The 27120-nt window shown below is 63.1% G+C and overlaps 14 protein-coding genes and 1 non-coding gene across 15 annotated transcripts; 7 read left to right on the forward strand and 8 right to left on the reverse strand.

Moving 5' to 3' along the window:
• Positions 1-15: 15 nt before the first annotated feature.
• On the forward strand, positions 16-1966 carry ALG9 (dextrin dextranase; the record flags this gene model as incomplete). The annotated part of the gene is made up of 2 exons (XM_060264480.1): positions 16-154; positions 177-1966. 2 exons carry the CDS (start codon positions 16-18, stop codon positions 1964-1966), a joined length of 1929 nt encoding a protein of 642 aa, XP_060120463.1.
• A 52-nt stretch (positions 1967-2018) lies between these two features.
• Positions 2019-4426, reverse strand: ORC1 (Origin recognition complex, subunit 1; the record flags this gene model as incomplete). The annotated part of the gene is made up of 4 exons (XM_060264481.1): positions 2019-2066; positions 2221-3613; positions 3716-3845; positions 3994-4426. 4 exons carry the CDS (start codon positions 4424-4426, stop codon positions 2019-2021), a joined length of 2004 nt encoding a protein of 667 aa, XP_060120464.1.
• A 78-nt stretch (positions 4427-4504) lies between these two features.
• Positions 4505-6697, forward strand: MJAP1_000513 (uncharacterized protein; the record flags this gene model as incomplete). Its single annotated transcript, XM_060264482.1, has 1 exon — positions 4505-6697. One exon carries the CDS (start codon positions 4505-4507, stop codon positions 6695-6697), a length of 2193 nt encoding a protein of 730 aa, XP_060120465.1.
• Positions 6698-6759: 62 nt separating this feature from the next.
• On the reverse strand, positions 6760-8565 carry MET12 (methylenetetrahydrofolate reductase [NAD(P)H]; the record flags this gene model as incomplete). The annotated part of the gene is made up of 1 exon (XM_060264483.1): positions 6760-8565. The coding sequence occupies one exon, from the start codon at positions 8563-8565 to the stop codon at positions 6760-6762; it is 1806 nt and encodes a 601-aa protein (XP_060120466.1).
• A 51-nt stretch (positions 8566-8616) lies between these two features.
• Positions 8617-10126, reverse strand: MJAP1_000515 (uncharacterized protein; the record flags this gene model as incomplete). The annotated part of the gene is made up of 2 exons (XM_060264484.1): positions 8617-9658; positions 9798-10126. 2 exons carry the CDS (start codon positions 10124-10126, stop codon positions 8617-8619), a joined length of 1371 nt encoding a protein of 456 aa, XP_060120467.1.
• A 298-nt stretch (positions 10127-10424) lies between these two features.
• On the forward strand, positions 10425-10937 carry GRX5 (monothiol glutaredoxin grx5; the record flags this gene model as incomplete). The annotated part of the gene is made up of 3 exons (XM_060264485.1): positions 10425-10457; positions 10480-10825; positions 10849-10937. 3 exons carry the CDS (start codon positions 10425-10427, stop codon positions 10935-10937), a joined length of 468 nt encoding a protein of 155 aa, XP_060120468.1.
• A 69-nt stretch (positions 10938-11006) lies between these two features.
• MJAP1_000517 (uncharacterized protein) lies at positions 11007-12065 on the reverse strand (the record flags this gene model as incomplete). Its single annotated transcript, XM_060264486.1, has 1 exon — positions 11007-12065. One exon carries the CDS (start codon positions 12063-12065, stop codon positions 11007-11009), a length of 1059 nt encoding a protein of 352 aa, XP_060120469.1.
• A 593-nt stretch (positions 12066-12658) lies between these two features.
• Positions 12659-15022, reverse strand: MJAP1_000518 (uncharacterized protein; the record flags this gene model as incomplete). The annotated part of the gene is made up of 1 exon (XM_060264487.1): positions 12659-15022. One exon carries the CDS (start codon positions 15020-15022, stop codon positions 12659-12661), a length of 2364 nt encoding a protein of 787 aa, XP_060120470.1.
• A 125-nt stretch (positions 15023-15147) lies between these two features.
• MJAP1_000519 (uncharacterized protein) lies at positions 15148-16611 on the reverse strand (the record flags this gene model as incomplete). The annotated part of the gene is made up of 1 exon (XM_060264488.1): positions 15148-16611. One exon carries the CDS (start codon positions 16609-16611, stop codon positions 15148-15150), a length of 1464 nt encoding a protein of 487 aa, XP_060120471.1.
• A 349-nt stretch (positions 16612-16960) lies between these two features.
• On the forward strand, positions 16961-17702 carry GOS1 (protein transport protein gos1; the record flags this gene model as incomplete). The annotated part of the gene is made up of 2 exons (XM_060264489.1): positions 16961-17469; positions 17492-17702. 2 exons carry the CDS (start codon positions 16961-16963, stop codon positions 17700-17702), a joined length of 720 nt encoding a protein of 239 aa, XP_060120472.1.
• A 43-nt stretch (positions 17703-17745) lies between these two features.
• CRM1 (Karyopherin transporter) lies at positions 17746-21024 on the reverse strand (the record flags this gene model as incomplete). Its single annotated transcript, XM_060264490.1, has 2 exons — positions 17746-20982; positions 21010-21024. The coding sequence occupies 2 exons, from the start codon at positions 21022-21024 to the stop codon at positions 17746-17748; spliced, it is 3252 nt and encodes a 1083-aa protein (XP_060120473.1).
• Positions 21025-21292: 268 nt separating this feature from the next.
• PHO81 (phosphate system positive regulatory protein pho81) lies at positions 21293-24837 on the forward strand (the record flags this gene model as incomplete). The annotated part of the gene is made up of 4 exons (XM_060264491.1): positions 21293-21298; positions 21350-21400; positions 21423-21924; positions 21947-24837. 4 exons carry the CDS (start codon positions 21293-21295, stop codon positions 24835-24837), a joined length of 3450 nt encoding a protein of 1149 aa, XP_060120474.1.
• Positions 24838-25032: 195 nt separating this feature from the next.
• Positions 25033-25386, reverse strand: MJAP1_000523 (uncharacterized protein; the record flags this gene model as incomplete). Its single annotated transcript, XM_060264492.1, has 1 exon — positions 25033-25386. One exon carries the CDS (start codon positions 25384-25386, stop codon positions 25033-25035), a length of 354 nt encoding a protein of 117 aa, XP_060120475.1.
• Positions 25387-25508: 122 nt separating this feature from the next.
• MJAP1_000524 lies at positions 25509-25587 on the forward strand. The gene has a single exon. It is a non-coding gene; the product is annotated as a tRNA-Gly (tRNA).
• Positions 25588-25841: 254 nt separating this feature from the next.
• On the forward strand, positions 25842-27097 carry MJAP1_000525 (calcium/calmodulin-dependent protein kinase; the record flags this gene model as incomplete). The annotated part of the gene is made up of 3 exons (XM_060264493.1): positions 25842-25884; positions 25916-26151; positions 26177-27097. The coding sequence occupies 3 exons, from the start codon at positions 25842-25844 to the stop codon at positions 27095-27097; spliced, it is 1200 nt and encodes a 399-aa protein (XP_060120476.1).
• Positions 27098-27120: the final 23 nt, after the last annotated feature.

Raw genomic sequence — 27120 nt, forward strand, 5'->3', positions numbered from 1 at the left:
CACACTCTGTACGCCATGTCCAGTGCTCCGCTGCTGCGTGATCACCCGAAGCTCAGCCCCCCGTGGCTCCCGAGCTGGGCTGCGGCCTTTGCGCTACTGCTGGTGATCCGTGGCGCTGCTGCCGTGTGGATGATCATTGCCGACTGCGACGAAGGTAGGTCCGTGGCCTAACACAGTGTACAACTACTGGGAGCCCGTGCACCTTCTTGCATCGCCCGATGCGGTCCGCAGGACGCCGGTCGCTGCGTTTGAGACGTGGGAGTATGCGCCGCAGTACGCGATCCGGTCGTGGGCGTACATTGCGCTGCATGCCGTCGCGCCGTCGGTCGTGCTCCACTGGGCCAATGGCCCATTTGCTTTCTATACGCTGCGCCTCGTCCTCGCGGCCGTGTCGGCGGCGGCAGATGCGACGCTATACCGGAGCGTTGCGGTGGCCGTGAATGCGCGCGTCGCGCGCTACCTACTCACGTTCCTCGCCGCGTCGGCCGGCCTTGCGATGGCGTCGGTCGCGCTCCTTCCTTCGACGTTTGTCATGTACACGTCAAGCGTCGCGATGGCGTACGCCATGTCGCGCGCTTCGCTTGCGAATGTTCGCCGCACGTTTGGTGCGACCATCGCGTTTGCGCTCGGCGCGCTGGGCGGATGGCCCTATGCGCTGGTCATTGCCTTGCCGTTTGTGTGGGAAGAGCTGTTTCTCCTCGGCGCGGACGCGCGCGCGACGACGCAGTGGGCCGCGCGCCGCTGGGCACGCTGGGGCCTCGCTGTGCTTGCGGCGAGTTTCCTAGCCGTGCCGATCGTCGCCGTCGACGCGCTGGCCTACGGCCGCCCGACGTTTGTCGCTCTCAATACGGTCCTGTACAATGTGCTGGGCCGCACACGGGGTATTAGCCCCGAGCTGTACGGCGTCGAGCCGTGGTCGTACTACGTGGTGAACCTCTTGCTGAACGTGAGCGTCGTGGCGCCGCTTGCTTTTGCTGCTCTGCCTGCCGTCCTGCTGACCGCGGCGCGCGTTCCTGCGCGCTTCACGGGCGACTTTCCCGGCACGCGCACGCCGCGCAAAGGCGGCGCGGCGGCAGTGTCCGGCTCGAGTCCGTCGCTGCTTCTCGCGCTGCGTCTGCTGCCGGTCTATCTGTGGATCGGCATGCTTACGGCGCAGCCCCACAAGGAAGAGCGTTTCCTGTACCCCGTCTACCCCCTGCTGTGCTTTAATGCGGCGGTCGCGCTGTACATTCTGCGTGCGTGGCTCGAGGCGGCCTACCTGCGCCTGACGCGCTCGCCGTACCGCGCGTCGCGTACGATCCTCTTCCCCCTCTTTACGCTTGCGCCGCTGCTGCTAGCCTGTGTGCTTGGCGTGCTGCGCCTTGTGGCGCTGGTGCACCATTACCACGCGCCGATGGACGTGGTGCAGGCGCTGCCAGACGAAGATGCAACGCTGTGCTACGGCAAAGAGTGGCACCGTTTCCCGTCGCACTTTTTCGTGCCGCGCAGCGTCGACGTGCAGTTTATCGAGAGCGAGTTCCGTGGCATTCTGCCCCACCACTTTGTAAACGCGCCCGGAGAGCACGACAAGCACCCCGCTCTAGAGGCCGCGTCGCTCGTGTGGCCGTGGGGCAATGCCACGCGCCATGTGCCGACGACCGTCAACGAGCTGAACAAGGAAGAAACGGACCGGTACGTGGACGTGGCGCGCTGCGACTACCTCGTCGACGTCGACTTCCCGCTGCGTGCGCCGACGGCGCGCGAGCCGCGGTATGCGCACGACGACGCATGGACGCGCATCGCCTGCCGCCCGTTCCTCGACGCAGAAGGCAGCCGCAACGCCGCCCAGGGCCTGTCGCTCGGGCGCCGCCTCCTCGCGACGCTCGCGCGGACCCTGTGGCTGCCCGACATGCTTGCGCACCGCATCCCGGGCTGGGATGCGACGCTGCGCTACGGGGACTATTGCCTGCTCCAGCGCGTAGCCTAGAGGCCAGGAATGCGTGCGTCTTGCAGCGCATGCTTCCCTTCTTCCTCGGGAATCACGACCAAATACCGCGCGTGGGGACCCGCGCGTGCCGAGCCGGCGCCTGCACCGACGGCGACGACAATACCCAATGCACATAGTGTCGCGAGCGGACGGAGAAGCTCGTGCTCATTGTAGTCTTGAATGCCCGTGTCGTGGGTCGTGCCAAGGCGTGCCACAGAGTGTGTACGGCACAGCGAGGCGTGGTGGGAAAGGACGTCACCCCAGACCACTTCGGCGACCTCGTTGCGTCGTGCGCACGCATACATGCTCGACAGCAGGAGCTTGGCGTGCAGCGAAAGCGCCGCGACGTGCGCCGCGCGGCCCGAGCGCGCCATCTTGTCGAGCACCTCGCGGATCTCGAGGATGGAGATCGGGTCCGCGTCGCACCCCGCGACCGCGGCACGGTGCTCGGCGAGCTCGACGGCGCGGCGGCACACGTCGAGCATGCGCCGCGCGTCGCCCGAGACGTTCGCGACGCGCTTCGAGGCAAACATGAGTGCATCGACGCGAAAGACGTGCTCGCATCCTTGGGTCGCCGCCGAGGTTCCGACGCGCGTGCCTTGCTCGTCGATATCGAGGCGTGCACGCACGATATCCAGGAGCTGGCGATCGGTATAAGGCATAAAGGGAATGCGCGTCATGCCAAGGCGGCTCGCGACCTTGGGCTGCAGCGTACGCTCGGGCAGGTCCATCGTATTCGCCACGGCAATCACCACGAGGTTGCTCCCGGGAAGGTTGGGCCAGTGGAAGAGGTTGTAGATGACATCCTGCCGCGACGTGACAAACAGGTCGAGCTCGTCCATCAGCACGACAATCGGCGCACGGTGCTCACCATTGCCTGCATTAAAGTGGGCCGTAAGCCGCGAGAGGGCGGCGCGGGGGTGCAGCCGCTTGCCGCCGTGCACCGCGCTCCAGAGTTCCGTATAGGCCTGCATGGCACTGGCGAGTTTCATGCCGTTGATCTCGACAAACTGAAAGGCGGGGATCTCGCCACGCGCTTTGCGGTGCTCCAGCGTACGGATCGCCTCCCGAACAGTAGCCGTCTTGCCGGTGCCGGGCACACCGTAGATGTACGCACACTCGCCGGCGCCGGCTCGCAGCGCATCGGTCGTGCACTCGAGCACGTCGAGGAACTGCTGCTGGCGGCATGGCAACGCTTCCGGCGTCGCACCGACATGCAAAAGACGGCGCGCACGCTCATGCGCACTGAGCTGCGCGAGTTTCTCGTCCGGCAGCGCGTGCAGAGAGTGGGGGCGTGCCGGAAGCGACAGGGGCGGAAGCGAGCGGGCCATCTCGGCAGCCGATGCCGACGCACGCGCACGCCGCCGCACACGCACAGGGGTATCCGAGTCCGATTCGGACTCGCTAGAGGGCGCTTGTGGCGCGGGCCGCGCACGCACGCGCTCTTTCGGCGTGCTCGGACCCGCCTCGGCAGGGGCAGTATCGCCCTTCTTTTTCGGCGCAGCGCGCGCTTTTTTCGGCGCAGCGCGCCCTCGAGGAGGCGTCGGCGACGCTTCCGCACGTCTCTTTTGCCCCGCATCCACCGCAGGCTCGGTCTTTTCCTCGAGGCGCGTCGCGAGGCGCGACGAGGCACGCCGGGTTTGCATCCTATGGCAACCTCCACTTAGTCCGCCCGTGCGCGGCGATTGATTTCGGCGGCTTCCTGGGAGCTGGGAAAATGGAGTTGCCTGGGTGAGTCGAGGTGCATACCAGTAGTCTGGCGGTGTCGGATCCGGCGCATCCGTATGCCGGTGTCGTGAAGAGACCTGGCGGCGTGCGTGTGCACTTTTCTGTGCGTCGTCGCTGGGGCTCTGCGTCCCCTCGGGCTTCGCTGGGCGGCCTACGGCTGCGTAATACTGTGTTAGGCCATAGACGTACATCACGGCAGCACGCACAGTCCGCGGCGTGCATCTGGCGCCGACTACGTGCCGGTGCGCTCGCCGGCGCCCGTGGCGCGCGAGGCGCAGCGTCCGCGTACCGCCCGTTACCTTTAAAGAGCGCCGGGTTCTCTTGCAGGAGCTGGCGTACGTGCGTCCTGTGCTGTAGCACGCGCTCGCGGCTGCGGCGGGGTGTGGGTATCGGGGGTTGCACTGGACTCGTGATTTCTGTGCGCCGTTTCCGTGGCGTCGACGGAGTGCTGCCCTGCGCTTCCGGCACCTCGTCGGGCTCGGGCTGTGCGCGCTTTATTGCGCGGCGCTCACGTACACGCGAGCGCCACCATGCCTTGAATGCGAGCCATGCCTCGCGTTCTTCCTCGTACTTGGCGCGCAGCGCCTCGTGCTCGCGCCGCAGCTGGATGTACGCACCCGGCAGGTCATCTGGAAAGCCATTGTACGTGTCTTCCTCCTCGACGAGCGCCGCAAGCTCCTGCTCGGCGCGCCGCGCGTGGGCCCACGCCGCTTGGAGCCTCGCACGCGGCATGGCGGCCTCCACCTAATTATGACGTAAGAATGTCCGGAATCGTTTGTGGGGAGCGATTCGGGTTCGTTCGCGCTCGCGATGGCTTCGGAGCCTGCTGCTTCGCAGCACGACCAGACGGTGACAGCATGCCTCGCAAAGAATAGCAATGATTCTGCTGAGCATGTAATCAAACAATTGCTGCGTGGCCCCCTGCACCACTACCTCGGCGGCACGAGCACAGCTGAGCGTGCCAAGCACTGGCACTGGGAGCAGGGCGCAACCTCTCCCCGGAACGCGCCCCCCAGTGCGGAAGAGTTGGAGGCGGTGCGTACATACTATGGGTACAAGCCCGAGTCCGAGGGTGGCCCTAGCGAGCTCTATCTCCAGCTGCTGGCCGACTGCATGCTGGCGCTGCACTACAACCCCATGAGCGGTGTCGTCTCGCCGCAGATCCTTGCGTCGACCGGTGTCGTGCCTCTGTCGATCTTTTCGACAGGCCCCGACATTGTCCAGCATTATTACCACTGTATTGTGGACGCCAAAGAAGAGGTCGTGCTCCTGACCAACTACTGGCAGCAAGGCAAGAACGTCGACAAGATCTCGGACGCGATCCGCGAGCTCAACAGCCGCACCAAAGCGCGCGGCGGCAAAATTGTGATGAAGATCATGTGGGACCGTGGCCCTCAGACGCTGGCGGACCTCTTCCGGATGCGCAAGCCCGTGCCGCCGGCCAAGTGGAAGGCCAACGGTCTGCCTGCGCCGGACGAGCTGACCCACATCGACCTCGAGATTCTCAACTACCACCGCCCGATCATGGGCACCTTCCACGCAAAGCTCCTCCTGGTAGACCGATCGGTCGCGCTGCTCAACAGCATTAATATCCAGGACCGCCCGAACCTCGAGGCGTGCATCCGCCTCGAGGGCGATATCGTGAACGCCGTGTACGACCACGCGCTCATCTCGTGGGGCAACGAGCTGAACCCTCCGCTGCCGTGCCTCGGGCGTCCCGCGTCGCCGCATGTCGACGCGAGCGCCTTTTTGCAAGGCGGCAACTCCATGCCGCAGCTCTCGCAAGAGCAGCTCAAAATTATGTCGCGCACCGCCATCTCCCAGCTCAAAATGGACGACCAGGAGACCGAACGGCAGCAGGCAATCCCGATGCGGGTGCACATCGCGGACCTCGTCGAGCACATGATCCAGGCGCGTGCGAATGCCACGGATCAGCGCGCGGCACAAAATGCCGCGCCTTCGTCCAAGGTCGACCAAGAAACGGCGGTGCGCCGTGCGGCGGCCATCTGGAAGAACAAGGCGCGCGCCGCACAGGACCGGCCGCGCGAGACGAGCCCGGGGCCGCTGGCGGGCAGTGCGCTGCGCATGCTCGGCAAAGACAGCAGCAGCAGCTGGAACGTGCAGCGCAATCAGCTGGCAACTACGCGCGGGGCCAACATTAATCCGTCGATCGCGGCGCAGCGCCTTGCGCGCATCACCAGCTCGCTCGACTTTGCGAACAACTCGCGGGTGCGCGGCGAGCTGCGCCCTGAAGTCATTGAGCAGAGCCGTGGCGGATGGGACGCGCAGCACATGATGGGCCTGCTCGACTTTGAGCCGCTCATCTTCCACACACCGCACGAGCCCGTGCCGATGGCGCTGGTGAACCGCCGCCCGTGGGGCCGTCCCGGGCACGATGACATCCAAAATCCCCAGGCGGCCGCGTGGCTCGCCGGCTTCCGCTACGCCAAGAAACACGTTTTCATTCAGAGTCCCACGCTGAATGCGACGCCTGTGCGTGCAGCGGTCCTTGCGTGCGTGCGCCGCGGCGTGCGCGTGGAGCTGTGGCTGGATCTCGGCTTCAACGACAAGAGCGAAAGCATGCCCTTCCAGGGCGGCACGAACGAACAAGTGGTCGCAAAAATGTACAAGGCACTGCACCAGGAAGGCAAAGGCTACGAGCGTTTCCTGGAAGTCTACTGGTACACCGGAAAAGACATGGACCGCCCTTTGAATGCTGTGCGCAAGCAGCGCAACTGCCACGTAAAGTTTGCCGCGATCGACGGACGCGTCGGCATCCTCGGCAGCGGCAACCAGGACACCCAGAGCTGGTATCACTCGCAAGAGATCAATGTCATGGTCGACAGCAAGCAAATCGTCTCGGAGTGGGTCACTGCGCTGCGCAGCAACCAGTCGACGCACATTTACGGCAAGGTCGACCAGGCCACCGGCCTGTGGCGCGGCAAGCAGGGCAACCAGCTCCCGGATACCGGCAAAGACCCAGAACAGGACGAGGCGTCGTAGTAAATGTCCCCAGTTGAATGTACAGAACTATTTTCGTACCGCTGTTGGAGCGGCTTTTGGAATTACAACCCATCGAGCAGCTTCCAGAGTGCGTCGGGATCCTTGTAGTCGTGGTGCACGACGGTCACCAGCCAGCGCGTGTCGTGAATCGAGCGCAGGAGCTTGCGGGTGGCGGAGCGCGCAGGGAACAGCAGCTCCCACTCGCTCCAGATCGCAAACGCCTCTTCACACCACGCACGGAACGACTGCTCTTCGATGATGGTCGACTGCGCGACTTCCTTGCCCGGGAACACGCCCCAGGTCACGGCGTTCAGACCATTCGCTTCGACGTTCGTCTCAAACGTCTCGGGATCGCACGTGCCGGCAAAGTAGGTCACCGGCGTGGTGCTCGCGTCGATGGCCTTGACCAGCGCCTCCTTCTCGGCGTCGGTCACAAAGAGCTCGACAAAGGACTTTTGGAAGATGAAGCCGTTGCTCGGCCCGAAGCCAAAGGTGGGGTCGCCGCTGTCGATGCCGTCGACAGCGGGCTGCGAGCCGACCGTCCACCAGCTCTTGCCGCCTTCGCTCTTGGGCTGGTTAAGGCGCAAAAGCGTCGGAAGGAGCTGCACCGTCTCGTCCCACACCGGAATATCGCACCACGGGATGCACGAGAGCTTGCCAGAGACGTACGCGGTAAAGAGCTTCGCAATGTCGTCTTCGTCGACGGGCGCGCCCCAGAGACGCGTCGCTTCTTCCGGGGGGACCTTGAGGCTGGCGCCGTAGCCATCGAGCTCACCAAACGCAGGACTACGCGCGTCACCGTAACGACCATTGGGGAACTCGTCCCAGGTCTCCCAGCCAGACACCGTCGGCCAGTTGCTCGTCGGCGACTTGGGGGCGACCGGGGGCGCGGCGTCCGGCGCTTGGAGCGCATTCACGACGCGGGTCACGCTCTTTTCGAGGTTCAGCGTGTAGATGTGAAATGCGCGGATATCCGTCTCCTTCTTGATCTTGGCGATGGTCTGCTCGGCAAACTGCACGCCAAAATCTTTCACTTTGGCGTCGTCCATCCGGACTCCCTCGAGCGCCTGGATCAGGTCCGGGGGCGTGGTGACATGACAGAGATTCGTCATGCGCCGGAAGCTGCTGTAGTTTTGGATCGGCATAATGCCGGGAATAATGGGAATCGTGATGCCGCGCTTGCGGCACAGCTGGACCCATCGCACAAAGAGGTCGACATCGTAAAAGAACTGCGTCACGACAAACTGCGCGCCCGCTTCCTGTTTCTGCTTCAAAAAGTCGAGATCGCGGTAGATGTCGCACTGCGTCTCCTCGGTAAAGCCTTCGGGGTAGCTCGCGACACCGATACAGAAATAGTCGCCGTGCTGCGCACGAATATAGCGCACGAGGTCGATCGCGTGCTGGAATCGCGTATCGGACGCGATCCAGTACTCCTCGCCACGAGGAGGATCACCACGGAGGGCAAGGATGTTGCGGATCCCGGCACGTTTCGCCTGCGCGAGCGTAGCATCGAGGATCGTGCGCTCGACATTGGTGCATGTCAGATGCAGACACACGTCGCATCCGTTCGTGCCGGGCGGCGCAGCATCCGCCTCTTCGGTATCCCACGGCACGACGGGGTCGAGGATGCCTTTCTGCACGCGCACCGCAAGCTCCAGCGAGCTGTTGCGTGTCGACCCGCTGGCGCCCCATGTCACATGCACCCAGCCGGGGCGCAGATTGCCCGCCATGCGGTGGATACGCGCAAAGAGGTTGGCAAGACCCTCGACCGTCTTGGGGGGGAAGAACTCGAGCGACCACACATACGCATCGCCGCCCTCGGCGAGCTTCTCGTCGATACGCGACGCCTCGCGCCGCTGGACGCTCATCGCGGTCGGTTGGGGATGTGGAGGACGGAGTAATTCGCTACTGTACATTGGCTACAATTCGCCCTCAAACTGGACGCCGGCCCACTCTTCGGCCCAGCCCTCGGCGGGGCTAGGTGTGCAGTCCTTGCTGCAGACAAACACGAACACGGTGCTCCAGACAATGCCAGTAGGCATCTGCGAGGCATCCGCGTCCATCGGCAGGCCGAGCGTTGAGGCAATCTCGGCGCGGCGCTGCGCCTCGCTGTCGCCGCCGGCGCGCTCGCCGAGGCCTTCGAGGCGGTCGGCACGGAGGAGGTTGGCAAGGTTCGGCATGAGCTGCACCTCGAATACACGCGGCGCTCCGCACTTTTCGCATGGGGGAACGCTCTGGGCCGTGTACTGGCCGTTGGGCCACAGCTTCTTGTACACCGAGCCGGCACCGGAGAAAGGCAACGGCGCGCCGTCGTACTCGTATCGTACGACTTGCCGCGCCTCTGAGCCGAGGCGTGCGGTGAAGCGCTCAAAGATAGTGTCCATACCTTCGACGGTCATTTGCTCGTACTCCTCCTCGTCGCCTTCGTCCATGTCCGCACCGGTCTCTTGGGCACGTGCGAGCGTCGCCTTGGACGGCTGCTCGGCGGCCTCGACGTTGCGCGCCGGCTCGGGGATCGTGTTCAGGTATAATGCGGGGGTATAGCGGGCAGCCGTGCGCGCCCAGTCCTTGTCGGCGCCGAGCTGCGCACGCTGCTCCTCTAGCGAGGCTTTGATGGCCAGCTCTTCCGCCAGGCGTTCGTCTTCGTCATAGTCGTCTTCGTCGTCGTCTTCGTCGTTCTCTTGGACCTCCTCTTTCTGCTCTTCCTTTTGGGGCGCAGGCGCGTCTGCCGGCTTGGCGTCAAAGAGTGAGCCGCTGCCAAAGAGCGACGGCGTCGTACCCTTGCCCGACATCGAGAAAGGGTTGGAGGAGAGCTCGCGGCGTGCGCGCTCCGCGTCGGCGTCGGCCTCCTTCTTCTTTTGCTCGGCGATGCGCGCCTCGCGCGCCTCGCGGCGCTGGCGCTGCTTTTCGAGCTTCGCCGCCCAGCGATCATTGTGCTTGAGCATACGGACTACGCGCACACTGTCGTTAGCATGTTCTTGAAAAGAGGGTGCAAATCAGATAGAAATAAAATAGTCAAAGTTGGCTTTTGTTTCATGCGACGCACGCGCCTCAAGTGAAGAAATTGCCACTCATCCTTATGCACCCGGTGTGTACTTACCTTCCTTGGGCCTTGCGCTGGCACGCGGCATGTGCACATCCCCACACGAGCAGGTTGCGGTCGTACGGCGAGTCCTCGAGCGGCGCAAAGATTTGCACCAGGAGCTGCATCGGCTGCTTGCATGCCGCGCACTCGACCAGCGACGCCGGGGGAACATTCTCTGCACGCAGCGGCAGCCACGCAGGGCGCCCGCCGATGCGCGACACCAACGGGTTCTCTTCGTCTTCCGCCTCTAGTGGTCCGTCCGCGAGGCCGAGGTGCACGTTCGATACCTCGAGCTCGTCGTCCGTACCGTAATCCGACTCGTCATCGCATCGCGGCGCTGCCATATCTGTATTAGCATGTTCGCAAAAAAGGGCAGGCATTGCTCAGGTTGGTAGCCAGGTTGGAAGCATCGGCCGCGCACGCCGGAGCGTAGCGCTCTGGGCGCGACGCTAATGCGTCGCCTCCCAGTCCTCATACTCGTCATCTAATGTTTCTTCATCCTTGCGGCCTGCCCACGCGTACGTACCGTCGTGTGCGCAGGAAAGAAGACCCGCCGAAAAAAAAGTGTGTAATTCCCTGTCGTGGAATTAGGCTGTCGGCGAAAGGGAGTGGCCGGCGCTTTCGCCACACACACCCCACGCCATGTTTGTTCGTCAGGCCGCCTCGACTTTCCTGGTACGTTTCGCGACTAACTCAGCGGCCATCGCTCGCCGTTCCCCGTGTTGCCGCGCACTCGGCCATTACGCCGTCGCTCGTGCGCCTGCTCTCTACCCAGACCCGTACCAAGATCCAGAATGCGGTCAAGGAAGACCCGCTGGTGGTCTTCATGAAGGGCTCTCCCGAGATGCCGCAATGCGGTTTCTCGCGCGCTGTGCTCCAGATCCTGCAGGTGCAGGGCGTCAAGCCCGACCTTGTGGCGACGTACAACTGCCTCGAGGACCAGGAACTGCGCGATGGTATCAAGGAGTTTAGCGACTGGCCTACCATTCCCCAGGTCTACATCAACGGCGAGTTTGTCGGTGGCTGCGATATCATGCTGAACAGTACGTGTGTTCACTAACCCCAGTGCACCAGACCGGCGAGCTCGAGTCGATGCTCCAAAAGGCCGGCCTCTTGATTGACGCTGCCGGCGAGGACAAGCCCAAGGCCGAGTAGACATAGCGGATAGGCTTAGCCAATCGCACGGCACGATTATGGAAGCAGTCACTTCTTCACTCTACGAGCTTACATGGGCACGTTCATCATCCATGCGCGGTCGCGCTCCTTCTCGGCAGCCTCGCACCGCTTCTTCCATGCAGACGCCTCCTTCCGCAGCTCCTCAATCGTGTCGTGCAGACGCTTGAGCTCCTCCGCCTTGCGGTGGCGCGAGCGACGCGCAGCCAGCGTGTTGCTCAGACGCTTGAGCGAACGAGCATCCAGGTCCTGGCTACCCTCCATACCAAGGTTGGGCGAGTCACTCACGTCGCACGGCGGCGAGCCCTCCGACGCGCGGCTTCCCGAGTCGCGGCGCGACGTCGCAGACTCCGTGTGGTAGGTCCGCGGCTGGATCGGCGCGTTAATCGGAAGCAGCTCGTCGGCGTCACGACGACGACGGCGCGTGCCTTGACCACCCGCGACGCTCGGCGTCGAGGCCGAAAGCGTCGCCGGGGTACACGCCGCCTCTTGGGGCGACGAGTGAATCTCGGGCAGCGACGCGGTCATGACCTGCTGGGGTGAAGCCGAAGGCGGCGTGTTGAGCGTGTTCAATAGGTTCAACACAGCAGCGCTCTGCGGCTTGTTCTCCAGCGAGGACTTGGCCCAAGGCTCGTCCTCCTTCGGGAAGAGAGTGAAGTCGCCCATGCCGCTGGGGAACGACATGCCGACATGCTCGGACTCGTTGCACGAGCGCTTGCGCGGAGGCGCAGCCGTCTCCTGCGCGTTCTCCGCGTTAAAGAGCGCGCCAGTCAAAGGCGAAAAGAGCGTCGAGTGCACCGAGTCCGTGGGGGTGACCAGCTGCGGCGACTGCTCCGAGAGGCTGCCACTGTTTAGGACAGCCTCGCTTCCATGCACCGACGAGCAAAGCTCGTGGTTGGGGTCAAAGTCGAGCGACAGGAGCGAGTCCGACATACCAGTGGGGGACGTGTCGCTCCAGTTCGACTCAATGTTCTCGCAGCCGTTGAGGTGCGGAAGGGGAAGCAGCGAGAGGGAGAGGCTCGTTGAGAGTTCCGTCTCCTCCCTCTTCAGACCAAGGGTCTCAGGGGGCATAGCAAGATCCATGTCCCAGTGGTTCATTTGAGTAGACATCCGATTAAGCGGGCGGATAGAAGATGCAGGATACGCAAGAAAACCTCCTGGCTCGGTGGGCTCAGTAGGCGGAGTAGCGTGTTGTTTAGGTTGGCAGTAGTTCATAAGCTCCAGAGAAAGGCTCCGAAGCGTCCAAAAAGCGTGTGGGCAACATCATGATGATAGTGGCTACAGCTGCAATAGCTGATCAGGTTCCAATTGGTGGAAGGCGCATGTTAGGATAAGAAAGACAGGCGCTGTCTTGCACAAAATTTACGTTCAATCAATAATCTTTAAAGGGTCATGTTGAGCAATTTGTGCAGAGGTGAGGAAGAGAAGAAGGACTGGCAAGGGCTATATAGTGTTCGTTTGCGCCCACGCCTATGTGCCAAGGCGCATGACCGGCACTTGCCGGGCACGCAGCCTTCTTACAGGCCCAATGCGCTGCGAAGTGATCAAATGGCTTAATTCCGGCATCCATTTTTTCCCGACAGCCAATCACAAAGAGTGATAAGAAGGTATGACTCGACTGCAGAATTAACCTCGAGTTTTTCCCCGCGCGAGAAACAGGCAGCTGCACACATTGATTGGCGAAGATTATGCACAACCACGCATTACCAAGGCAGGAGATGAGGCCGTGAGGGAGCCGCACTGGTGTGCGAAGCGGCGGGCGGCGCGGCGCGCTCCGGAGTGGCTAGCGCACGGATACGCCCTGAGAAAGCGGGGGCGGCCGGCGTGGCTTCGCGTCCATTGCGTCGGTGCCCCGGACGTGCTAAGTCAGGCACCACGTCGTCGGGGCTCGCTTCGGGCGCCTCTTCATCTTCCATTGGCTCGTCTTTGGTTTCAGTAGGACGCTGCCAATCAAGGTGCGCAAAAGTGCCCGTGCGGCTCGTAGCTTGTACAGGATCGTCTTTGGTCATGCGCTGAATCGGCTCTTTTTCCAGTAGCGTCGGCTGCCAGATGCGGACGAGACCGTCGTCGCCGCCCGAGGCCATCATGTGCGCGTGGCGGGGGCGCCACGCGACGTCGTTCACGGCGCCGTGGCTATGCGCGCAGCTGTTCTCGAGCAGACGCCCCGAGGCACGGTGCCACACATAGATCCGGGCGTCCTCGGAGCCGCTCGCGACAAACGGCGCACTGATGCCACCGGCCAGGTCCTCGCCGGCGCCGCCAAACGTCGCACGGATCACAAACTCGGACGCGCGGTGGCCGTGGTAGTGCTGCAGCAGGTTCTGCGTAGAGAGCTCGAGCAGCACAATATCGTCGGCGATGCCACTCAGAAGCGCAAAGCGCGAATCACTCGAAATGGCGACGCTGTTGAGCATGTCGCGCACATAGAGCGAGCAGATCTCCGCGTGCGCGTGCAGGTCGTAGATCAGAATACGCGCATGGTCGCCAGGACGGCGCTCGCGCGAACTCTGGGCAGCAGGCACTTCCTCGGTCGGTTCCTCGATCGCCTCGCGCGGCTCGTCGGACGGGGGGCGGGGGGCGCGGCGGGAGTGAGGCGCATCCTCGCCAGAAATCGAGGGGGGGACCGACAAGAGGTCAAAGTTGGTCGGCCCGCGGCCCGTGACGCTTGTATAGTGTCGGATATCATAGGGGATAAAGGCGCCGCCTGTCAGCGACAGGGGGAGGAGCGTCGTGGTGGACGAGTCGTGCGTGAGCCCTTGATGGCGCGTGCGTCCTTCGCGCAGCGGCATCTCGGGGCGCACGGACGACTTGGACGGCGGCGGGGACCATCCCAACGCGACCATGTAGCGACCGTCCGGCGAGACGTCGAGCGCCGTCACGCGGAATGGGCCCATATCGTAGCGCGACAGCACCTTTCCGTCTTCGCCCCAAAAGAGAATCGCGCGATCCATCGCGCCGCTCACAAACACGGGCGGCTGCCCTTGGGGGCACGTCAGCGTCTCGATGGGCGGCAGCCAGCGTGCTGAAGACACGGTGTGCTCGTGCTCGACGTAGGTCGCGCCTTGCGTCGTCGCGAGGTCCCACACCGTGATCTCCTCTTCGCTTGCGACCAGGAGCTTGGTATCGTCGGGCGAAAAGTCGAGGCTGGATACAGGGTCGCGGTGCCCAAAGCGGCCGACCATGCAAAAGCCGTCGTCAATGTCCCATAGTGTCACCACGCAGTCGCGGCCGGCGGTCGCAAGCAGCTTGCCCGCGTGCGAGAAACGCACAATCCACACCTCGTCGGTGTGTCCTCGGAGTGTATGCGTGAGCTGGCGGGGAAACGTGTCGGGGCTCGCGGTAAAGTCGGTCAGCAGACTAGGGCGCCCTTCTCCTTGCACATCTGCGGTATAGTAGGGATCTTGGACGCGCTGAAACGCGGCGGCCTGCTCGAGCAGGTGCAAGAGACGCCCGCTGGGCAGCATCGACTCGGTGTCCACCACGCTCTCGATGCGGTCCATCAGGCGGCGGCGCGATGTGCCGTGCGCGCCGTCCCAGTTCGCACGCTCATACAACTCCGCCTGGCTTTCACAGAGCACGAGCGCGCTGAGTATCTGCAGGCGCGTCGCCTGCGGCGCAAGCGGCGCGAGGCGCTCGCGCAGGATGCGCAGCGCGGGCGACACCTGCCTCGCCTCGAGCAGTTCGAGGTACTGCTGCTCGTACAGCTGGAACCGGACGTATGCCGCGCCTTGTGCACTCGCGCTCGACCCACTCGCGGCGTATGCGTCGCTAAAAGCGCCCGGCGGCGGTGCAGAGATCTGCACCGACTCATCGGACACCGCGCGCGCAAGCTCTGCTTCTGCAGTCTCCCAGCGCCCCTCGAGCACTGCTGCACGAAACTCAGCTACGATGGGCGCTTCCAGGTTCACGCGCGACTCTTGCTGCAGCGTGCGAAAGCTCTCCTCTAGCCCGAGATCCTGCAGCGACTGCTGGAGGACGCGGATCAGTTCCTGGCGGGAAAACGGCCCGCTTCCTTGAGCGGGCCTGCGCTCTATAGGAGCCACTGGGGCATGTCTAGACGTCGGCATCGCGCAACCGCTAGCACACCTATCCAGTCCCGGGGAACGCACGGTCGTTGAGCGTACGCCAGCGCGGGGTCCACCCCTAGTATTAGTCAGCAGCGGGAGCTCGGTGGAGGCGAGCGTCTACGGTCCTATGCTTGGTCGGACGGGGCGGGGGCGTCGGGGGCGCTGGCCGCGTTCGAGGCCGGGGTGTTCGACGTTGCGTTGCCCGACGACGCAGGGCGAGGAGACGACGAGTGCGGGATATCGCGCGCGCACGAAAAGGCTGAGAGATAGGGCGACATCGTAGAGCTCAGCGCCGTGTTGGAGAAGGGCGAAAGCGGGCCCGACGAAGGCACCGAGTACCGCGCGGGCTCCTTGCCGATCGGGTACGGTCCGTTGCCCGGCGCGCCGGCCGGGGCGGGTGCAGAGTTCGATGCGCCCTGCGTGCTCGGGGCGTCGCTCTCGCGCAGGTTGCTCGACGAGTAGGACGCGTGGGGCGGCGGCGCGTCCGAGTGGGCATAATAGGGGCTCGACGCCGAGTTGTTCGAGTTGGGGCTGTTTGCCCCGTTTGTGCCGGTCGGCGTGTGCGAGCCACTGTGGCCGTACACGCCGGCGTTGCGCGAGGACAGCTCGGGGTGGATCGCCGCGGAGCCGCTCACGTAGGGCGCGCCGCGGATCGCCGAGCTGTTGTGCTGCTGCGAGTAGAGCTTGGACTCGTGCGCACGGTGCGGCATGCCGTGCACCGGAGCACCGGCGCCGCCGTAGTGGCCCGACTTGGCCGCGTGCGGCGCGCCGTGCTCGCCGTCCTGGCTATAGGGGCCTTGGTGGGCGTAGGTCGGCGGCGCGTTCGAGAAACCGTAGGACTCCACCTCGTCACCCTGCTGCTCCTCGCCCTCGAGCGGTGGCGGGGGCTGCATCGAGAGGTCCACTGCGTTGGACAGCGCAGGGTCCACCGACAGGTCTGCGACCTCCTCGCGGTCGTTCTTCGCGCGGGCGGACGCCGACGCGGCACGCGCACGCGTCGTGCGGGGCGCATTCGTGCGGCGCTCATTCTTGCGGTCTGAAGGCGCTTCGGATTCGCCCGCGAGCACAACCCTGCACTTGGTCTTGTGACGCGCGAGGACATCGCTGCGCGAGAAGCTCTTTCCACAGACACAGGTGAAAGGGCGGATATCAGCGTGGCGGCGCTCGTGGCGGCGCAGGTACTCGAGACGCGAGTAGCTCGTGTTGCACGTAGGGCACAAAAACGGCGGCCCGTGGGGCGTCGCGCTGCTCTGGGTGTTTGAGTGCGACGCGCCACTCGGTGCCGGCGGCACGTGGACAAACATGTTGGCGTTGTTCGCGCTCTCGCCCACCGACGACGAGAACGTGGCGAGGGCCTCGGCGGCCGCGGCGTGTGGCCCGCCGGACACGTTGCCGAGGAAATCAATCGTGTCGTACTGGTCGTTGGACTTGCCAGGGTACGCGTTTTCGTCGTGTTTAGCCGACTTCAGTGGCGGCTCTTCACCATGCGACTCGGACCGGGCATGCAGCTCCTTTTTCGGCTGGCCCTCGACGCTCGCCTGGTAACTAGCAGGCGGCGGGGGCGGCGCAGACTCCATGTACTCCGCCATTGAGGTGGAGGTGGAGGTGATGGTACGACGGCGACAACAACAAACGCGAGGGTACAGGCGGTGAACTGGCTGGCTTATGCAAAGGCAGACAGGTCAAGGGTGTTCCTAGGATCCTTAGAAACCACCAAGAAGAAACAGGCGCCGCGTACAAGGCAAGGGCAGAGCGGGAGACGCGCGAAAAAACCCTCGCAACAAAGGGTGGAGGAGATGGGAGACGAGGTTTGCATCGCGGCGTTGGCCGGCGGCCGCCGCGCCCCGCGTGCGCGCCTTCGGCCGTACGGCTCCGCGTGCAACGAAGGAATTCCACGTGGAGGTCCACGTGGAGGTGGAGGTCACGACCCTGGCCACCATGTCGTGGGAAGCGCAGTCGCGGCGCGTGCGGCAGGTGCAGCAGCGCCTCGACGCGAAGCTCACCGCCTATTCCCAGCTGGTTTCCGATGCGGCGTCGAACTCGAGTCCGCTCAGCACGGCGCCGTCGGTCGCAGTCGACATGAATAGCGGTGCCACGTCCGCAACGCCGGATCCGGCGTCGCTCGAAGCCGAGATCCAGGCGCTGCTCGTGCAGTACGCCGATGCTCAGGCCGAGCTTTCGACGCTGCTCAATGACCCTGCGCTGCCGCCGACGCAGACGCAGCTGCATACCGTCCAGCGCCACCGTGAATTGCTCATGGAGCTGGAGCGTGACTTTTTCCGGACCAAGACGAACCTGCTCCACGCGCTGAGCCGCAAGCAGCTCTTGGGGCACGTCAAGGAGGATATCAGCGCCTACCGTGCGCAGCATCAGTCCGAGACGCAGGCGTACCTCGACGAACGCGCCCACCTCGACCGCTCGCAACGCATGATGGACGAGACGTTGGAGTACGTTGGAAAACTAACCCAGCCAAGCGTACGCGACACAGAGCGAGTTCCGCGCGCAGCGCAACCAGCTGAGCAACACGCTGCAGCGCATGACAAACGCCGCCGCGCAGGTCCCGGGGCTCAACAGCATTCTGACAATGATCACGCGCCGCCGCCGGCGCGACACGATCATCCTCGCCGTGCTGATCGGCGTCTGTGTCGTGATTCTACTCATGGTCGGTACACGGCGATAGGTCTATGCACCTAATAGAGAAGCTCGCGCAAGAGTCACTGTAATTAGTCGTCATATACACATACCAGTTCTTCGTCCTCCTCGGTGATCTGCGAAGGCTTGAGCATACCGGGCACCTTGGCGGCGTTTTCGCGCTCCTCGGCGGCCTTGCGGTGCTGCTCCGCCTCCTTCTCCTCGAGGAAGAGGTCCGAGTTGTCCGAGCCGCCCGCAACCTCACGCGACGTGATGAGGAAGTCGCGGAGGTGCACCTTGTACTGCGCCAGATCCGACGCGTGCTCGCACAGTCCACTGACAAACTGATCAATGTACTGCGGCTGGACGTGCGGGAAGGCGGTGCGCAGCAGGTTCGCGGTGTACTGCCGGATGAACAAACGGTTGGTCATCGCAGGGTCCGGCACCTGCGCAGGGTCCCACAGCGGTGCCGTGACGCGGTCCGTCTCGATCAGCTCAAAGATGCGCGCCAGAAGCAGGCACTGCGTCTTGAAGCCGCTCTTGTGGTCCGCGTCGGTGAGTACGTAAAAGATGTCCTGGAGCATGTTCAGCAGGTACTGCTGGAAGAAGGCGCTCGAGATGGACGGGTCGGTGTTGGCCACGTTGTTGATCAGCTCCAGGCAGATGTTGAGGCCAGTGTCGGCGATGTCGCGCATCGTGTGCTTGATCGCCCAGATGATCGAGTCCATCGTCAGCTTGAACTTGACCGGGGGCAGATCCAGCAGCGCCGAGAAGCAGTGCAGATTGATCGCACGCAGCAGCTTGAAGAAGCCGACACGGTGCTCGGGGAACTCGGCAAAGTCTTGGTTGATCATGTTGAGCGTCGGCTCAAACACCGCGTCGAGCACCGGCGGGATCTTGTCCGTGAGCAGGCTGCCGAGGCGCGTCGTGATCGTCGCCATGACATTGAGCACCTCGGCGTCGCGTGCCGCGGGGATGTTGCCATGGTAGTCGCCGAGGATCGCGTCCAGCAGCGAGGGGATCAGGTTGGCATTCACCGACTCGAGGTCGTCCGCACGGCGGATGTACGTGTCCACCAGGCGCAGAATGTCCTTTTTGATCGCACGCAGACCGCGGACCATGGGCGTCTTGGTCGCAATCAGGCCATCGGCCTCAACCTTGGCGCTAATGATCCCGCTCACGCTGCGGTACAAGGCGAGCATGTCCAGGTATATGCGGCCGATCTGAGGGAGGAAGAAGGGGCCGATCGAGGTGCAGGCCGACACGTTGGTCTTGAGCACGTTCGACAGCACCTTGATGTTCTCCGGCGAGCTGAGCACGTCGACGTTGCTGTGCGCCTGCTTCATGAGGTTGTCCCATGCATTGTTCGGCAGCTCCATCAGCTTGTCAACGAGGCGCTCCTGCGTCGCGCGGTTGGGCTGCGCGGCGATCATGTAACCCACCGCCTCGTAGAAGGTGTGCACCTGCTGGGGCGAAAGGTCCACGGTGATCTGGAGCAAGTTGCGCAGGATCTCGTCGATAAAGGGCTCCTGCTCGCCCGCCTGCTGCATCACAAAGTGGCGGCGGCACTTTTGCGCGATCTTGGAAAAGGTATCGCACGCCATGTCCTGCACACCCTCGTGGGTTTCGTGCATAAACTCGAAGTTCTTGTTCACCACCGTCTTCAAGAACTTCCAGTGAGCCTTGAGGAAACGCGGGTATTGGCCCACGATGTACATGATGTTCGACGCGACAACCGCCTTGTTGTCCTTGCCGCGCTTCATCTCACACAGGCCTAGCAGGTCCTTGATCACGGTAACCAGGAACCGCTTTTCCGTCTCCTCGTTCATCGCACCCGAAATCGAGCCGATGGCCCAGCAGAGCGTGTTGAGGTTCACCCAGGACCATTCGGAACCATCGACCTGCTTGGACAGCTTCTCGGTCATGATGTTTTCCGTGTCCAGGACGTCCAAGTGCGTGAGGTAGACCAGAACCTCGCGCATCGCCTTGTACAGCACGATCGTGTCCGACTCCTTGAGGAATTCGCGGACGATCTCGCCTTCGTCGTTCTCCACGACCAAGACCTCCTCGGGCTTGACCATGCGCTCGATCATGACCAGGCGGAGGTTCGACAGGATGTTCGTGTAGAACGACTTGCGGCCTGTGGCCGAGCGCTGCGCCTGCGCGCCGCCGAGGTTGAGGCCCCAGACCGAGTTGACGTCGTTCATGGGGAACTGCTGGTACTCTTCGTAGAGCTCGCTCACGAGCTTTGCCCAGTACTCCAAGCAGATTTTGAATACCTCACGCTCCGGGACTTGGGACACCTTGATCAGGTAGAGGTGCGCGTTGAGCAGCACCTCTTGGTTCTCGGCGTTCTCCAAGAGACGCACGTGGGAAATGAGGAAGTTGCTCAGGAACAGGGCGAGGTTCAACACCAGCTCCTGGTCCGAGTCCGTGCTCGTCTCGTACACGCCCGCAATGTCGGTCGACGGCGGAATCATGCGGTTGATCGACGTCATGACCATGTTGAAGAGCACGACAAACTTGGGGTCGTACTCGCTGCCGACGTTGAGATTCACTATCTCCGACAGGCACTTGAGCGTCACGTTGCGGAACTCGGGCACTTCCAGGAAGCGTGACACGAGGTTGTCAATGACGTTCGTCTCAAAGATAAAGCCCAGCGGGATCCAGTTCAGAAAGCGGAGCATGGTCTCGAGCGTAGCCTTGATCAGCGACGGCTTCGTCGCCTTCTCCAAGACCTCTGTGCAGAGCTGGAAGACCTCGCCAAACTCGCCGCAGAACTGGTTCTTGAGGTTCCGGGCCTTGGCCTGCGTCATTTGCTCGGCAGAAAAGTCAAAGACCTCTTCCGAGAGCAGGCGCAAGATCGCCATGTTGTTCTCGCAGATCGAGAGCGACGCGCGCGATGAGGCCACAATTTCTGGGATAAAGTTGGGCCAGTTGTGCGGCCACTCCTGCTTCAGGATCTGGATCAGGGTCGTGTCGAGCTTGCCGAGCAGCGTGCGCTCTCGTCGGAGCGTCTCCTCATCCGACGACTGCTGCACGATCATTTCCACAATAAAGTTGCGGATACCCTGCTGCTGGTCCACCGGAAGCACTTTCCAGCGCGTAGAGATGAGACGGTCAAGAATCTGCAGCGCAATGTACTTTGTCTGCGAGTTGCTGCTCTGCTGCAGGATGGCAGGAACGCGTTGCCATGCCTCTGGGTGCTCCTGGAACTGCGCGAGGGTCTGTTGCGCGAGCTTCTGGTCAGCCCCAACGCCCGTATACATCGCAGCCACGATGTTGTCCAGGAGCACCAAATCGAGCTCCTGGCTGAAATCAAGAATCGCCTAGGTCAGTCATCGCAGCCAACGCACCTCCATCGACGCCATACTGTATGGGACGGGTGACGTTACTTGCAAGTCACTGCGCTTTGAATCCAAGCTCGCGACGAGATCCAAGCTGTCTTCCGACGTTCGTACACGCTCCGTGGCGTTGCGGGCCAAGTGTCACGTCCGATCGCGGCGTAGTGGCAAACCCGGCGCGACCGTCACGTGCCAGTGTGCTACACGTGGGCACCGGCGCTCGGACGGCCCTCCCACCCCGTCCTTTGCCGTGTTGCGGTGGCTAGTGGTGCTGTGCTGAGCACCAGCACAGGAGATGAAGGTGCGTGATGAGTGAGGCTGACGCTAGTTTGGTAAACAAATCCTCGGCCAGCAAATCTCAGGATGGGGGTCGTACTATCTTGACTACAAGTTCCTCAAGAAGGTACGTGCCTGGACTGACCCAGATCATCAACTCGCTTGAGAAGGGACGCCTGGGTGATGCTGCACTGTTTGCAACGAGTGTGCGTCCTTCGGGGGATGCGCCGAGCGACCAGCCGCCGCTCGCGACCGAGTCGCCTGCGTCCGAGCTGCAGATCCACAAGGCCGCCTTTTTCTTCAAGCTGGAGCGCGAGCTCGAGAAGATCAATGCGTTCTATCTGCAGAAAGAGTCAGACTTGCGTGCGCGACTCACGACGCTCATCTCCAAGAAACGCCACCTGATCGCGCTCGCGTCCGGCCGCTCGTCCGCCGGCGGAGCACTGACCAACAAGGTGGCCATCACGAGCGACTCGCCCTCCTTCGTTGCGCTCCTGGAAGGTTTCCGCTACTTTGAGAAGGACCTCGCCAAGCTGCAGCAGTTTATCGAGATCAACGCGACGGGCTTCCGCAAGATCCTCAAAAAGTGGGACAAGCGCAGCAAGTCGCAGACCAAGGAGCTGTACCTGGCGCGCCAGGTCGACGCCCAGCGTACGTACCAATACTCACCCAGCCTGCTTCAATCGCGAATTCATCGCCGAGATGAGCGACCTGGCCGCGGCGAGCGTCCTGCAGCTCGAAAGCCTCGCGGCAGGCAACGAGCTCCCGTCGTCGTCGTACAAGAGCGAGACGGCGATCCTCAAGGGCAGTGTGCCGTATGGCGCGACCAACCTCCCGGGAAGCATCTTTGTCCAGGACACGACGACGCCGGGCAGCGATGCGCTCATCTTTGACTCGGAGCGCCGCATGGACTTTGAGGCGGAGCGCGACTCGCACTCGAACTCGGACACCCTCAACGAGCTCAGCGAGCGCATCACCGCTGCGATTCACGAGGGCAGCGTCGACGAGGCCAAGACACTCCTCGCCGATGCACGCCGCGAGACCGACATGGACATTGATGCGGCGCTCGGCGACGACGCGGAACGGGCGAACAAGATCCAGGCGAATGCGCCGGTCGCCTCGGGCATCGCGCACCAGGTGTGGCGCGCGCTTGCGACCGCGTCCCCATCGGCGATCCACACGGCCATCGTCGCGGGACTGCCGGACTATGCTTTCGTGGACGATATCAATGCACGCACGACACTGCACATTAGCGCGCTCGCAGGCCAGCTCGAGCTGGTCAAGGCGTGTGTCGAGCACGGCGTCGATGTGCGCAAGGTCGACGTGTACGGCCGCGAGGCGCTGGCGTACGCCGCGATGCACGGCCGCGAAGAGATTTGCCAGTACCTCTTGGGCCTCCCGTCCTCGCGCGCGAGCCCTTCCTCGCCGCAGGGCTCGATGGTCGACAGCGTGGACCTGGACGGCTTTTCGCCGCTCGTGCACGCGGTCGTGCGTGGACACACCGGTACGGTGCGCATCCTCCTCGACTACACCGCGGCGATCGGCAGCGTGCCCCGCGCCAAGACCGAGTCGTCGGACCTGTCGCCCCTCGCGCTCGCCGCGCAGGGCGGCCACGTGGATATCACCAAGCTCCTGCTGGAGCGGGGCGCCAAAGTCGAGGCGAATACCGAGGGGCTGCTGCCCCAGACGCTCGCGGCGCGTGCGGGGCACACCGAGTGCCTGCGCGTCCTGATCGATGCGGGTGTCGACGTGAACGCCCCCGAGAAGGGCTCGCTCTGGACGCCGCTCTTTTACGCGGCGGAGGCAGGGCATATCGAGTGCGTGCGCCTGCTCCTGGAGCGTGGTGCGACGCTCGATAATGTCGACGAGAAGCATCGCCACGCCGTGTTCTACGCCGCGTGGAACGGCTGGATGCAGTGCGCACGCCTGCTCCTCGATACGTTCGCCGCGCGTGCGCCGCCGCCCGCGCCGGGCGTGGACCCGAGCGCGACGCCGGTGCTGCTCAAGCCGTCGCCCGATGCGGACCTGGATATGGATCTGGAGGCGGAAGGCGACGGGATCCCCTCGCTCTACCTGCCGCCGCCCATCATTCCCTTCCGCACCTACGGCCACAACTATCTCGACAAGCGCTCGCTCCTGTCGCTCTCGCTCTCGAACCGCAGCATTGTGCTGCACAAGCAGGCCGTACCGGACCGCCCCGAGCTCTTCCCGGGCCTCACATCCTCGCTGAAGCTCGTCTTGACGCCGCGCAGCACGGCGCCGGGCGCCGACGCGGGTATTCCCCATACACTGATCTTGCCGATGGCCGACGACCGCGAAGACGTCACCTTCCAGATCGCGAACCTCGACGAGTTCCATCTGGAGTGGGAGCTCTTCCCAACGTTTGGCTCGTCGCGCATCGCCAAGACGGCGCTCCTGCCCGACATGCTCGGCTCGCTCGCCAACCGCGACACGCTGCAGCTTCCCCTCTTTGACTGGCACCTGAACGTCGTCGGGCATGTCGACCTCGCCGTCGAGTGCGTCCGGCCGTTTGGCAGCGTCCAGCTCGAGATCGGCGGCCGCGTTGAGACCTACTGGAAGAGCACGCTGCCGAGCAGCAACCAGGGTGCGGCGGCCGCGCCCAACTCGGAGCGCCGCGTCACCGGCCTCGGCACCAGCGCCTCGCTTGGCGTCGACCGCGGAGTAACGCGCGCGGAGCCGACACTCGCGCAAGAGGCGCCGGCACCAGAGCCGACGTCGTACGTCACCGCGTCATCCCTCTCGGGCAACTACCTCCGTGTGGTGGTGCAGTATACGAGCGACCTTGTGCCGGTCGTCTGTGCATCGCAGCGCCTCCCGGTGCCCGTCTGGGCGCCGCTCGTCTCGCAGGTGTCCAAGGACGACTTTTTGAAGATCGCCGAGCAAACTGGCCACGCCTGGTCGACCAGCAACACGGAGGCGTTCACCATGGCCGACTGGAGCGCCAAGCTCGCCACTTCGCTGGTGCCGCTCGATACACTCCTTGCCACCGTCCCGCACCACGTGGGCCTTGCCCTCGAGGTGCACCTCGACGCTGCGCCGGCCACCGACAAGCCCGTCGTGTCGGTGAACGACTGTGTGGACGCTACGCTGCATGCTGTGTACGAGGCTGCAGACCGCGACCACAAGCACAGCCGCAAGCTGTTCTTTAGCAGCTCGTCGCCGGGCGCGTGTGTTGCGCTGAACTGGAAGCAGCCCAACTACGCTGTCTTTTTCATCCTCAATGCATCGCTCCAGAAGGACGCAGCGGTGGCCCTCCTGCCGGCCGGCGCAGACCCGAGGCAGTCGAGTATTGCAGAGGGCGTGCGTTTCGCCAAGGGCAACAACCTGCTTGGTATCATGATCAACGCGCAGACCCTGGAGCAGGTGCCGGAGCTTATTCCCTCGATCAAGGCCGCTGGCCTCGTGCTCATTACGCTCAGCCGCCCCAACACGCAGGTGCTTGCGCCTTTGAGCGGCAACAACCTGCTCGGCGCTCCAGCGCTTTCCTATGAGGATGCGTTTGACGGCTATATTCAGGATAACATCATCCAATGCACCAAGTAAACCTGCACCGCAAGCGCCGACTTTGTAATGTAGCCTCGCGTCCGTACTCTAATTCTCTTCATGCAGCACAAAATCGGGCCATTTTCGGCCGGTTGGCCTAGGTCGTTCCGGAGACGCGCCCTGCTCGTATGGATGCATGGTGAACATCGCGTTCCCTCTATCGTAGCTGGTGTACATAGGACGTGTCCCTCTTTTCTACTTCCGCCGCTTGGCACGGCCGCCGTTCTTGGTCCCCTTCTTATTGTGCTTCTTGCGCCACAGCTCGTTGCGCGAGCCGCGGGGGCCCGAAGTGCTAATCTTCTTCGGTTCGCCCTGCTCACCGTCCTCTTGCATGTTCGCTTCAGGGGCAGGCGTCGCGGCCGCGTCGTCGGCCATTTCGTCGTCGTCTTCGTCGTCGTGGTCCTCCTTCGGCGCACGAACGCGCTGCTGCAGGCGGGACGACACCTGGTTCAGACGTGCAGCAGCAGTGACTGCATAGTCGGACGAGTCCGTATACCGCTTGCGGTTGCGTGCAGCCAACTTGGAGCTGGAGCGAAGTCCCTTGGCCATGGTTGGTGGAGTACGGCCTGTGCGAAAAAAAAGAGCGGCGCGTGGACGTGCATATAATTTGCCAGTTATGTAGGCAGATAGCACAATAATCGGTGGAAAGTCTCTGACTTGCCCTACACGTCACGGCGTTAGTTAAGGGGTATAACAGTTGCCTTCCACGCGGAACAGCAACAATGGGGGGTTCGAGTCCCTCACGCCGTATAATTTCTTTATTTTTTCTTGTTTGCATTTGGAATAAGCTAGTGCCGTTTTTTTTTTGCAATATTGTCCTGCAGAAAAATTCGTCCCGCATGCAGCTGCAGACTCGGTATGGGCCGATGACCTCAGCGGCGCAAAAAATCGATGCAGGCCCGAGTTCGCTAGATGCTCAACGCGATACCACGTGGAGCCATCGGTGGACGTGCGAGTCCTCGATAGAAGTGCGCAGCTCTATTGTTTAACGTTAATTGGCAACCATGGTAGCAGGAAATCTGCTGCAGAAACAGCCAGAGTCCTATGGTATGTCCATTCCACGCGGCTTACCTCCCAGCGAAAAAGCAGGACTATACGTTCCACAAGACGCTCGGCAAGGGCACCTTTGGCGTGGTTCGCGCAGCGACCCGCAATGAGCCCGATGGTGGCCAACGGAAGGTGGCTGTGAAGGTTGTGAGCAAGCACCTCCTGAAAGGTCACGAAGAAGTAGTCATGCGTGAGATCGAGACGGTGCAAGGTCTCAACCACCCTCATATCGTCAAGCTCATCGACTGGTTCGAGTCCAAGGACAAGGTATGTCCTCTTCTAGCTTACCCAGTTCTATCTTGTTTTTGAGGAGGCCGACGGTGGAGAGCTCTTTGATCGCCTTGCGCGCGGCCGCTTTACTGAGATGGATGCGTGCCGCACGATCCATGTGGTGTTGGAGGCGATTGCATACATGCACAAGAACAATACTGTGCACCGGGATATCAAGCCCGAAAATATCCTGTATCGCACGCCTGCCGAGGATGCCAACATTGTGCTGGTGGACTTTGGTATTGCTGCGCACCTTCGCAACGCGGATGACCAGGACCTGAAAGGGCTGTGCGGCAGTGTCGGCTATGCGGCGCCCGAGGTCATTGCACGCCACGGCCACGGCAAGCCGGTGGACATGTGGGGTCTTGGTGTGGTGACCTATGCGATGCTCTGTGGTTACGCCCCCTTTTCCTCTGCGGACCCCGAGCTCTTCCGGAAGCAGCTGGAGCGGGGCCAGATCGAGTTCCACGAAAAGTACTGGAGCTCGGTGAGCCCCGAGGCGATCGACTTTGTGAAGCGGTGCCTGACGCTCGACCCCGAGCAGCGCATCACGGCCGAGGAGGCGCTGGAGCACGCGTGGTTCAAGGTGTGCCTGGAGCGCGTCGACTCCCACGACGTCAGTGCCGGTCTCCGGGAGAACTACCGCACGAAGTGGAAGACGGCGATCGCGGCGGTGCGTGCCACACAAAAGTTCAGCCAGGCCGCCGAGTCCGCGCAGAACAGCCGTGGCGAGCCGTCGTCCCCCCTTTATTCCGACGACGAAGACCAAGTTTTCCGCAATGTCCAGCGCGACCACGCGGCCGCGGCCGCGTCGACGAACAAGCCGCAGTCACCCCCCGCGCCCGTGGAGGAGGTGCACGAGGGCGGGCACATGCGCCGCGGCAGCTGGGGCTGGAACTCGCTCGTGTCCAAGTTCCAGTCATTGTACACTCCTTCTCACTAGCTTGCTTGTATAGTTCGTTGTTT

Source organism: Malassezia japonica, chromosome 1 (genome assembly GCF_029542785.1).
Source record: "Malassezia japonica chromosome 1, complete sequence".
Classification (NCBI taxonomy): domain Eukaryota; kingdom Fungi; phylum Basidiomycota; class Malasseziomycetes; order Malasseziales; family Malasseziaceae; genus Malassezia; species Malassezia japonica.